Consider the following 12,512-nt stretch of genomic DNA (forward strand, 5'->3'; position numbering starts at 1 on the left):
TATAAGTTTCATCAAGTTTAGTCTTACCCATCAAAAGTTACGAGCCTGAGAAAATTTGCGTTATTTTAGAAAATAGGGGGAAACGCCCCCTAAAAGTCATAGAATCTTAACGAAAATCACACCATCAGATTCAGCGTATCAGATAACCCTACTGTAGAAGTTTCGAGCTCCTATCTACAAAAATGTGGAATTTTGCATTTTTTGCCAGAAGGCAGATCACGGATGCGTGTTTATTTGTTTTTTTGTTTTTTTGTTTTTTTGTTTTTTTTTTTCCCCAGGGGTGATCGTATCGACCCAGTTGTCCTAGAATGTTGCAAGAGGGCTCATTCTAACGGAAATGAAAAGTTCTAGTGCCCTTTTTAAGTGACCAAAAAAATTGGAGGGCACCTAGGCCCCCTCCCACGCTAATTATTTTCCCAAAGTCAACGGATCAAAATTCTGAGATAGCCATTTTATTCAGCGTAGTCGAAAAACCTTATAACTATGTCTTTGGGGACGACTTACTCCCCCACAGTCCCCGTGGGAGGGGCAACAAGTTACAAACTTTGACCTGTGCTTACATATAGTAATGGTTATTGGGAAGTATACAGGCGTTTTCAGGAGGATTTTTTTGGTTTGGGGGAGGGGTTGAGAAGAGTGGGATATGCTGGGGGAACTTTCCTTCGAGAATTTGTAATGGGAGAAGAAAATTTCCATGAAGGGAGAGCAGGATTTACTAGCATTATTAAAAAAAAAACAATTAAAAAATAAAAGTGAAAAAGCTTTTTCAGCTGGAAGTAAGGAACAGCAATAAAACTTAAAACAAACAGAAATTATTACCCATATGAGGGGCTCACCTCCTTTTAATACCTCGCTCTTTACGCTAAAGTATTTTCGGTAGTTTCAACTACTTATTCCACGGCTTTTGTGATTCAGGGGGTCATTCTTAATGAATTGGGATAAAATTTAAGCTTTAGTGTAAAGAGCGAGGTACTGACGATGGGGCGAATCCCCTCATGTATGTAATAAAAACATGAGAATACAAAAGTTCTTTACGTAAGCTAATTTATAAGTTACGTAAATCTTTTACCAATAAAAAGATTCGTAAAAAATTAAAAGTTCTAGTTGCCTTTTTAATTAACCAAAAAATCGGGGGGCAACTAGGCTTCGTCCCCCGCTCTTTTTTTCTCAAAATCATTCGATCAAAATTATGAGAAAGCTATTGAGCCAAAAAAAAAATATGCAAATTTCGTTTTGATCATTCCTCTGCGGAGAGCCAAAATCAAAACATGCAGTGATTCAAAAACGTTCAGAAATTAAATAAAAAAAACAAGTTTTTTCAACTGAAAGTAAGGAGTGACATCAAAACTTAAAACGCACAGAAATTACTTCGTATATGAAAGAGGCTGCTTCCTCATCAACGCCCCGCTCTTTACGCTAAAGTTTTTTACTGTTTTAGAAAGAAGAATTGAGAGAAAGAGTCAAACTTTAGCGTAAAGAGCGGGGCTTTGATGAGGAAGCAGCCTCTTTCATATACGAAGTAATTTCTGTGCGTTTTAAGTTTTGATGTCACTCCTTACTTTCAGTTGAAAAAACTTGTTTTTTTTATTTAATAACAAAAAGGATCAAGGCAATTTGTTCATTGTTAAAATCAACCATCTTTTAACGGAAACCAAGTCTGTTAATTGACATAATAAAAGTATTTTCAATTTATGAATTCACTGGTTTCCAACAAGCATGAACATTGGTGTTTTTTTTAGCTTATTAACAGGCTATGTTATAATTAGTGCATTGACCGAAATATTTTAGCAGTTGTCTAAGTGCTTAAAAATCAGGTCTTCTTTGCATAGACAAGTAGACCAAATACACCTGTTGTTGTTGTGTTTATTGCTTTCAGCTTTCGTGTGATACTTTTTATGCATATCATGGCAAATCGGTATCCGCATTTTTTTTTTCTTGGAACTTGTCTTGATTCTTTTTTTTCAATTTCTTGTCGAAAGTGTAATCCAAAGTAAATGATTGAAATTTGGCTACTTAATTTGGGGAGCCTAAAAGGGAAAAAAGTTTCTTAGTTTTGCTTATTCAGCTCTTATACTTACTTTTTCATAAATTGCCATTTTTTAAAACCAAAGAGAATCTAAAACTTTTGAAAAAGATCAATTTTGCTAGCCTGAATCATCTTGTAGGACTTTTTGCTGTTGTTCTGTTTTTGTTCTTTGTGTTTCGTAGTCGTTTTCTTTAAATGAGTAAATTTTCTTTTTTTTGTTTTTTTGGGTATGGTTGTCTTTTTCTTAGATGAGTTAATTTCAAAAATTGTTTCTTTTCCTTCAGTTATATTTTTCCGTTGAAAAAGGCTTCCGGACGTGGAGTCAAAATATTCAGATTTTTTTATATAAGTTTTGTTGTTGTTTTTCCCACTTTTTTTTATTTAAAACAACCCCGTTTTTTTTTCTTTTTCAATTTTTGAAAATGGAAAAGCTGTGTGGTCTAAGAAATTATTTAACTTTATATCTATCTGGCACAAGTTAAATAGAAAAGTGTCTTGGTCTTGGATTTTTGTAAAAGTGTACGCCTTGGATTTTTGCATTATGCGCTAATATGTTTATGAGAGATCAAATACTAATGAAATAAACCAGAATCTAAAAGTCGCCAGCATAGGTGTCTATTGAGTACCTTCTACGACTTTCTTCATGTTGTTAAGTGATATTTAAGTCAGACCATGTTTTCGCTTTTGTAAATTTAACTAAGACCCTGTATTCACTTCTATATTTTAACTGAGACCCTGTTTTGCTTTTGTATTTTAACTGAGACCCTGTTTTCGTTTTTGTATTTTAACTGAGACCCTGTTTTCGCTTTTGTATTTTAACTGAGACCCTGTTTTCGCTTTTGTATTTTAACTGAGACCCTGTTTTCGTTATTGTATATTTAACTAAGACCATGTTTTCATTGATAAAATAACTCCAAAACCGACAATTATGTTAAGATCCAAGGTTTTTTGTTTTAATTTTAATTTTAACACGATGTAGATTCAAAAAGTTAAAAAGGCCAAATTTCTGAGCAAAAAAGAAAATAAAAAAACAAAAAGGTCCAATTTCTGTATATATATAAGAAGATTTAGATTTTAGGGAAATGTAGGCCCTAAGCTCTTGTGTACATACGTTTTGTAGCTCTTGTACCGCAGGTTATATCCAAATCTTTGTTTTTCAACCTAATTAAATCTTCTGAAGGGTTGGGATGAGTTTGGTCAACGCCAAAATTTGGCAAAAAAAAGTTTGCCAAATGTTTTATAAAATGTTTTTACTATCGAAATATGCCTAGTTGACCTCACTGACCCTGACAGCAGTCATGAAATATACAAGTGTCAATACCTATTTTACCGTACTTCCTTAAATTTACAATTTACTGATTAAAAAAATGATGTAGTCTGTTTTTCTTTAATATTCAAGAGCATTTAAATTGCTTAGTACATAAATCTTAAATTTTTAGCTTTTCTTTTGGTTCAAATTTATTTATGCTATTATGTTTTATTCCTTCTAATATAGAGATTTGAGGAAAGGTACAAGTCCTGGAGTTGCTTCAGAAGCTCATCTCCGGCTCTGACTAGTCCTACATATATACATATATATATATATACATATATATATATATACATATATATATATATATATATATATATATATATATATATATATATATATATATATATATATATATATATATATATATATAAATATATATAAATATATATATATATATATATATATACATATATATATATATATATATATATATATATATATATATATATATATATATATATATATATATATATATATATTTATATATATTTATATATATATATATATAAATATATATATATATATTTATATTTATATATATATATATATTCATATATATATATATATATATATATATATATATATATATATATATATATATATACATATATATATATATATATATATATATATATATATATATATATATATATATATATATATATATATATATATATATATATATGTATATATATATATATATATACTAGCTGTTGGGGTGGCGCTTCGCGCCACCCCAACACCTAGTTGGTGGGGGCGCTTCGCGCCCCCCCCAAGCCCCCCCGCGCGCGTAAGTCGTTACGCGCCATAATAGTTACGCGCCATTGTAGTTGTGTCCCTATGTCCCACCTGTGAATATATATATATATATATATATATATATATATATATATATATATATATATATATATATATATATATATATATGGTTTTAACTACGTAAAACTTGCGAATATACAACATTCTTTGCTGTCCCATTGTCTTTGCATATAAATAGATTGTCAGGTTTACCGACTCTTGAACATGCAACATATAATGGTCCATGGGAAAACAATCTGTATTCAGATCTATACCTCATGATTCTAATGATTGCCCTTGAGCTTTGTTGATGGTGATTGCTAATCGACCATTCCCTGTCCCGGTGTCCCGGTCGTCATTTACATCCCCCTGTTTCCCCCGGTGTCCCCGTTGTAGTTGTGTCCCTGTGTCCCGGTCGTCATTTATATTCCCTGTGTCCCGGTCGTCATTTGTATCCCGGTGTCCCGGTCTGTATATACATTCGTTTTTTAGTTTTATTTTTCTCCTTTATTTTTTTCCTTTTTTTTTCTTTTTTAGCTTATTTAGATTTTTAGATTTTTTAGTTTTTTTATTAGTTTTTAGTTTTTTTTTCTTTCTAGTTTTTTTGTCCCGGTCGTCATTTATATCCCCCTGTTTCCCCCGGTGTCCCCGTTGTAGTTGTGTCCCTGTGTCCCGGTCGTCATTTATATTCCCTGTGTCCCGGTCGTCATTTGTATCCCGGTGTACCGGTCTGTATATACATTCGTTTTTTAGTTTTGTTTTTCTCCTTTATTTTTTTCCTTTTTTTTCTTTTTTAGTTCATTCAGATTTTTAGATTTTTTAGTTTTTTTTATTAGTTTTTAGTTTTTTTTTCTTTTTAGTTTTTTTGTAGTTTTTACCTTCTTTTTAGTTTTGTTAATTTTTTTTTTTACTTATGTCCTGGTCGTCATTTATACTCCCTGTGTCCCGGTGCTTTGTTGATTGCTAATCGAACATTCCTTTTGTCCTGGTCACTTTCTCTTTGAGTGTCGTCATTTATTTTTTTCTTTTTTAGTTCTTTTAGTTTTTACCTTTTTTAGTTTTTTTTAGTTTTTTAGATGAAAATTTTTTTTAGTTTTTTCCTTTTTTTCTTTTTAGTTTTTTATTGGTTTTTACCTTTATGTTAGCTTATTTTTCAGTTTTTTCCTTTTTTTTTTAGTTTTTTTTTTATTTTTTATTTTTTTTAGTTTTTTACCTTTTTTTAGTTTTTTTAGTTTTTTTAGTTTTTTTAGTTTTTTAGCTTTTTTACTTTTTTTATTAGTTTTTAGTTTTTTTGTAGTTTTTGCCTTTTTTTTAGTTTTTTCAGTTTTTTTTTTAGTTTTTTATTGGTTTTTACCTTTATTTTAGCTTATTTTTCAGTTTTTTCCTTTTTTTTAGTTTTTTTTAGTTTTTAGTTTTTTTAGTTTTTTACCTTTTTTTAGTTTTTTTAGTTTTTTAGCTTTTTTATTTTTTTTATTAGTTTTTAGTTTTTTTTGTAGTTTTTGCCTTTTTTTTAGTTTTTTTAGTTTTTTAGTTTTTTCAGTTTTGACGTCACCTGATCCAGTTTTTTCAGGTGACGTCACCTGACCCATCCACAGACAGACAACTTATTTTTATATATATAGAAGATATATATATATATATATGGGTGCAACGTTCTTTAATTACTGTGGCTTTTTTGTGACTACAAAGACCGTATTGCCTTTCATTCAAGAAATTACCTTTCCAGCAAGAATATAACAAATTCAATACAAAATAAGGCTTTTTGAAGACGGTAAGAAGAGTGTGTATTTAAATACCAATTCATACTTTAATGCTTGGCATTAATTTATATTTCGTGTGACAGTAACACCTAAAATACTGAATCACGTTATTAGGGACAAAGTAACACAGGAGACGTATTATTATTCTGGACAGAATTTTCTAAGAGACTTTCTGGTCATCCTAATTAGATTTTGTCCCAAAATTAGTTTCCTCAAAAATTAGTTGTCTGAATGGATTTTTTGGTGAGGATTAGAAGTTAGAATGTTTGAATTAGATGTTAGAATTGGAAGTTTGCAGTTAGAATGTGAATTAGAATTAATTGCAATGGCTATGTTCTTGTTAGCATTGATTTTTTTCGAATGAAAAGAACTGAACATGCCAAGTCTCTTTTTTTTACTAAGGGAACCTTTTTTCGCCTTAAACTTTTGGCGAAATTTTTATTTTAGTTTGTGAGTCAGCAATGAAATTACTGGCTAGGAAATCTGCAATATATGTATTGGCATCAGAGGGGTATTTGTCCTGGCCAGTTCTTCCGGTATGGTGTTCTTTATATATGTCATGCGAATCCATTACATTCCTTAGATGCGTGCCTAGTATATAATAGATCAGTGGGGTCGGCAACCTGTTACCGAAGATTCACAGAGTGACCCATCTGCTAATTTCAGGTGACACACTTTAGTTCCGAAATAAAATATCATTTATAAAAATCAATTTAAAACATGAACATGAAACGAATATTTTGTGATTAAAAAAAAAGTCAACAATTGATGTTAGGAATAACAGTTTAGTTCGATGACATTTTGCCATTAAAAGGCGTGTGACGCCGTTACTTACCCAATATATGTCTAAGTGAAATAAACCTTGTTGTAAATGGGAAATATTGCCATGAACAAACAAACGCCAAAAAAAAGGTTATTTCAAAATGTGTTGAAAGAAGAGTATGGATATACATCGACAAATGGTGGCAAATTAATTTTTACTTATTTACACGCCATTATTTGCTTAATTACCGCCATGATTTCCAATATTGAGCGTCACTTCCCTTGAAAATATAAAGATTTGAGTAAAATGAGGGCAAATCTGGATATTATGTAAGTTTTGTTGGCAGCTACAATCACGTTCCCTCTGCCAAGTTTGTTGCAGTGCTTGGTACTAGCGGAAAATCATTTCAAGACGACAATTTTTTGAAAGACTCGGTCATTAATTCAACTAGTGCAATTCATCTTCACATTGGAGGTAACCAAAATTATTGACGAACATTTAAAATAATTTGTGGTTTTACGTAATTACCATTGCAATTAATGAACGTTCATTCACTAAAAAAAAACTTTTGTAATGAAAGTATCACTGATTCAAACGCCCCTTTAGTATTCACATTTTAGCTGATTTCGACCCGCAGCCAAAAAAAAGCTGCCGACCTCTTTGATAGATTATGGATTCGAATTTGACTAGTCACATCTTTTTCATAGCAGATTTCCATTACTATTGTGACATAAAGTTGTTTTTCAATTATAATTGCTTCTGATGGTTGGTTTAGTGTGCTTTTATGCAAATTCAAAACTTAAACAAACACTTGGAAGACTGCAAGTTCTATGACTGTCTTAGCTCTATGACAATCTACCTTATTTCTATTGGCCCTAGGAATGACCCATGAACGGATGATAGATAGACATCTATCTATTAACAAATGAACTAACATAATTTTTATACAATCCTAATAAGGATGCTAATGCCAGAATCGCCTCTCACTCAATTGGACTATCTGTCTTGACTTTTTCTACAATTAGCCAAGACTTGATGCCCACAACTATTCCATTTTATAACCATGCAAATATTTATTTTATTTACTGTTTAGTGTTTATGTTAATTTGACACTTCTTCCATTTCCCAGGACTGTCCCGAAGTTTTTCGTTCCATCAGATACTGTAAATAATTCATTAGTAATGTTATCGACTATCAGAGGTGACGTGATAGACCCTGCTTTTCCTAAAATAACTGAAGAAGTGTCGCGTCTTCCCTCGTCTTTTATTCCTACTGAAGTAAATATTGCTTCAGCAAGAAATTTAAATGTAGTTTTGAAGAGGATCTGGGTTGAGATATCCCGAACTGAAAACAAGGACTCGTTGGTAAGATTCCCTGTTTCTAAAGATTATTATAGTTTAACTAGCTTAGGAATAAAAATGTATTGGTTGTGAGAACAGCCATGAATTCCTTCAAACTTACTAGTTATTTTTTTTCTTTTTTTTTCTGAAATCACCTACAAGCAAAGCAAAGTAAAAGCTATGCGTTTTTTGCTGGTCAGGACTTTTATTGAAAGCTGGGGACAACTGACAATTCATATAAATTACTCTGTGTAGCTGAATATGTTGTCTTCTTAATGGCATTTTTCGTATAAAATAGTGTCAGTTGGAAATACTGATGTATTTTGTCTTCACTCTAAAATTCTTCTCTTCTAAGATTCTCTTTTTCTAAAGTTGAGTATAGCCTAACTAGATTAGGAATAAAAATTTATTGGTTGTGGGAAGAATGATGCTGTGTTTCAATCTTTTTGATTGCTTTGTTTTTGTTTTGTTTTTTTCATTTTTTTTTTGACGTAGGCAAAGCAAGATAAAATCTAGGCGTTTTTTTTTTGCAGATCAGTTTTTGTTTTAATTTGGGAGCAAAAGAAAATCCATATAAATTACGGTGTGTAGCTGAATATGTTGGCTTCATTATGACATATTTTATATAAAATAGTATCAGTTGGAAGACCTAAAGCATTTGTGTCCTAATGGTCAGCGGTTTATCTCGCCCTTATTTTAATCTTCTTTGGCTTTCTTCGCCTTCTTTCCTTTTAAACTATGTTGACATAAAAAGTAGCTTGAGATTTTCTCTATTCTGACCCTTCTTATATTGTTGTCTATTAAACCGTCTTTTATGGGTAAAGAGTATTTCATAAAACGTGAAAACAGGAACAGGGTCTTGAAATTGGACCCCTCTGTTGCAGGAGTAGAAATCTTAGCTGAAAACAAAATCGCATGTAAAACTTTCGGCCGCCTCACCTGAAAAATGAAAGTAGGAATTTTAGTAGAATAAAATTTTGACTAAAATTTTAGAATAAAATTTTAGTAGAATTAAATTTGAATCAAGCTGAGGGCTGCTTGTTGCCAATTGTAAGTTTCTTTCAGAGCAGCTGCTTGATATAATAGTCCTGTAAGTTTTTGTTGATAGACTATGCATTTGCATTCTGACTACCGCTGCTGCCAGAATTTGTAGAATGAACACCTGCTGCTGCTAGTATTTGTACTCTAGCGCCACCAGTGCTGGCACTGATGCCACTAGTGTAGGCATGGCGGCCTATGGTCTCTCGTGAACTATTAGTGACGTAGACTTCTTCTAGTTTTGCCCTCACCGGTATTTTGGCTGCAGGATGACTACAGTTATAACCGGTACAGTTATTACAAGCTTACTATCTGTAAAGAGTAAGTGTCACAATATTTGACCCACGATGTCACAGGCCCATAATCCTCCTTTCTAAAATTTTATCTTCGCTCAGGAACGATGTCTCAAGATATACCCCGAAAAGCTCTTTACTCTCTCCTCCTGGATAGCTCTTTACCTAGTCGAATAAATGATAAAAAGAAAATTTATGTTGAAAATAAAAAAAATCTTACTATTTAAAGAACAACTCACAAAACGTACTGTTAAAAAAAAAAAATGATATGTGTCTTCTCTCTCTGGCGAGAAGTGCGTGACGTGGAGTTAATGAGTTCAAGCCAATCACAAACCTCAAGGGACAAATCCGCGTCTGCCCGCTACTCAAATCAGTAGCTCACGATCTCCGCCATTGTAATCGCGAATCACTGGTTTTTGATCATCCGATGATTCATCCCCAGACCGTATATTTTAAGTCAAGTTAATTAGTGGGACTACGAGAATTTACGAAGAAAAGATCTTCCCGGCCAGGGGCCCAAACACTATGGTTTAGGTTTAACTCAGCATCCAGACGGGTGTAAACTGTCAGATAGACTTGGCAAATGTATGATGACAAAGTTGAGCAAAAAAAAGAAAGAAAACTATAATATAGCACCCTAGGGCTGAACTGTATTAAGAATAAAACGTTTGCTCAATGAAACGTACCTAACTCGATATTATACGCTACTTTAGTTTATTTATATCAGACGAGTAGAACTATTTGTGTGAATGTAAAGAGTGGAGAAAAAAAATGACCAGCTGGACTTTCATTTCTGTTTGAAAAATTGCTTGCCTGAGGGTGACTCTGTACGTTGCATAAATGCATTCTTTCTTCTTGTGCTGCTTCTAGGAATAGCTAGAAATGAATCTTTTAATGCTTGCAGTGTTTTAGCTATGTTTTCTGGGGTTAAGAAAAAGCATCAGTGTATAATCAGCTGCCAATTTTTAGTAATGAACAAAAAAGGTTTTCAGGTATGTATATTAGCAATAGGTACGCTCTTAATTGGTTCACAGATGTCTTACCCTCAGAAGGAGTTAAATAAGAGGATTTGTTTGTGAAAAGGATTGAAAAACAAACGTAGCTATACGTCCATCTTCAAGTTCTCTCAGGGTGGGGCTCTAATACCGATTTAGATTGTCTGGGGTGTGGAAGTGGTGTCGCCCCGTGTGTATCTGTATGCAACTTATCACTAATGCCTCATTCTGTTTTAGGAGGGGTATATCCAAGCTCTTGAAGTGTTAGCAAGCACTTTTACGCCATGCTCATATGTTTCTTGCTGGATGAATGTGGGAGGAAGCCGTCCTGTCTTAGACTTGCTTCATGGTCATGCGGTTGCTGAGAATATCAACTGTTTGAGTCAGCTTCTTAGTCTCTCCGGAAAACTTTTAGCTGGTGGGTCAATTGTTTATTTAAATATACTGCTCTTCACATTTAAACCACCAATGTATTGCTCCTTAAAAAGACATGTCAAAAACTAAAAAGTAAATGGCAAACTTCAACACTAATGAACCAGAAAGCAGTAAATATAAGATACCATGTTAATTTCTAGAGATACAGAAAATTATACTTCTCCACAAGAACTTCCTTCTGGAGCGAATTTCAACATAAATCATCGTATTAAATGACTTGCCAGATTCAAATTCTTACATTCCATTTCTACAACCATTTAATTCCTTCAACATCAACAAAAGGTTTTAAAGTTTGAATCCTACCATCCGTTATACTTCCAGAAAAGGAGACGTCTCGAATATTTCAACTTGATTGTGGATAGTAGGAAACACGCGTGTATGCAGGAGGGAAAGGGTTTTTGGAATAGTGTCCCGAAATTTTGAGGTATCCTTCTATGTTAAAATTCTCACTTTAAAATAAATTTTTTCTATATACCCATTTGCCCTATTCTTTTTTAGGTTTCATTTACTGAGATTTCAGTTGGCTTCTCCCTTCATACTATAATAAAACTTTTTTTCACTTCGTATAAAAATGCTTCTCTAACCATTATATATATATATATATATATATATATATATATATATATATATCTTCTATATATATAAAAATAAGTTGTCTGTCTGTGGATGTGTGGATGGATGTGTGGATGGATGTGTCAGGTGACGTCACCTGAAAAAACTGGATTAGGTGACGTCAAAACTGAAAAAACTAAAAAAAGGCAAAAACTACAAAAAAAAACTAAAAACTAATAAAAAAAATAAAAAAGCTAAAAAACTAAAAAAACTATAAAGGTAAAAACCAATAAAAAACTAAAAAAAAAACTGAAAAAACTAAAAAAAGGCAAAAACTACAAAAAAAAACTAAAAACTAATAAAAAAAGTAAAAAAGCTAAAAAACTAAAAAAACTAAAAAAACTAAAAAAAGGTAAAAAACTAAAAAAAATAAAAAATAAAAAAAAACTAAAAAAAAGGAAAAAACTGAAAAATAAGCTAAAATAAAGGTAAAAACCAATAAAAAACTAAAAAAAAAAAGGAAAAAACTAATAAATGACGACACTCAAAGAGAAAGCGACCAGGACAAAAAACTAAAAAAAAAGGCAAAAACTACAAAAAAACTAAAAACTAATAAAAAAAATAAAAAAGCTAAAAAACTAAAAAAACTAAAAAAAGGTAAAAAACTAAAAAAACTAAAAACAAAAAAAAAACTAAAAAAGGTAAAAACTAAAAGAACTAAAAAAGAAAAAAATAAATGACGACACTCAAAGAGAAAGCGACCAGGACAAAAGGAATGTTCGATTAGCAATCAACAAAGCACCGGGACACAGGGAGTATAAATGACGACCAGGACACAAGTAAAAAAAAAAATTAACAAAACTAAAAAGAAGGTAAAAACTACAAAAAAACTAAAAAGAAAAAAAAACTAAAAACTAATAAAAAAACTAAAAAATCTAAAAATCTAAATAAACTAAAAAAGAAAAAAAAAGGAAAAAAATAAAGGAGAAAAACAAAACTAAAAAACGAATGTATATACAGACCGGTACACCGGGATACAAATGACGACCGGGACACAGGGAATATAAATAACGACCGGGACACAGGGACACAACTACAACGGGGACACCGGGGGAAACAGGGGGATATAAATGACGACCGGGACAAAAAAACTAAAAAGAAATAAAAACTAAAAACTAATAAAAAAAACTAAAAAATCTA

At 31.7% G+C, this 12,512-nt stretch overlaps 1 protein-coding gene across 3 annotated transcripts in view; it reads left to right on the forward strand.

Annotated features, from left to right (window-relative positions):
- Positions 1-12,512, forward strand: part of LOC136027081 (huntingtin-like) — a 187,663-nt gene that overhangs the window by 45,843 nt on the left and 129,308 nt on the right. For all 3 annotated transcript variants that reach the window (XR_010617489.1, XM_065704020.1, XM_065704021.1), the window contains exons 11-12: positions 7,789-8,023; positions 10,563-10,743. Coding sequence is in view for 2 of the 3 variants with exons in the window: in XM_065704020.1 (XP_065560092.1) it covers positions 7,789-8,023; positions 10,563-10,743 (416 nt within the window). In the remaining variant the exon portion in view is untranslated. The remainder of the gene's footprint in view (positions 1-7,788; positions 8,024-10,562; positions 10,744-12,512) is intronic.

The sequence above is a fragment of the Artemia franciscana genome, chromosome 5, assembly GCF_032884065.1.
Source record: "Artemia franciscana chromosome 5, ASM3288406v1, whole genome shotgun sequence".
NCBI classification, from domain to species: Eukaryota; Metazoa; Arthropoda; class Branchiopoda; order Anostraca; family Artemiidae; genus Artemia; species Artemia franciscana.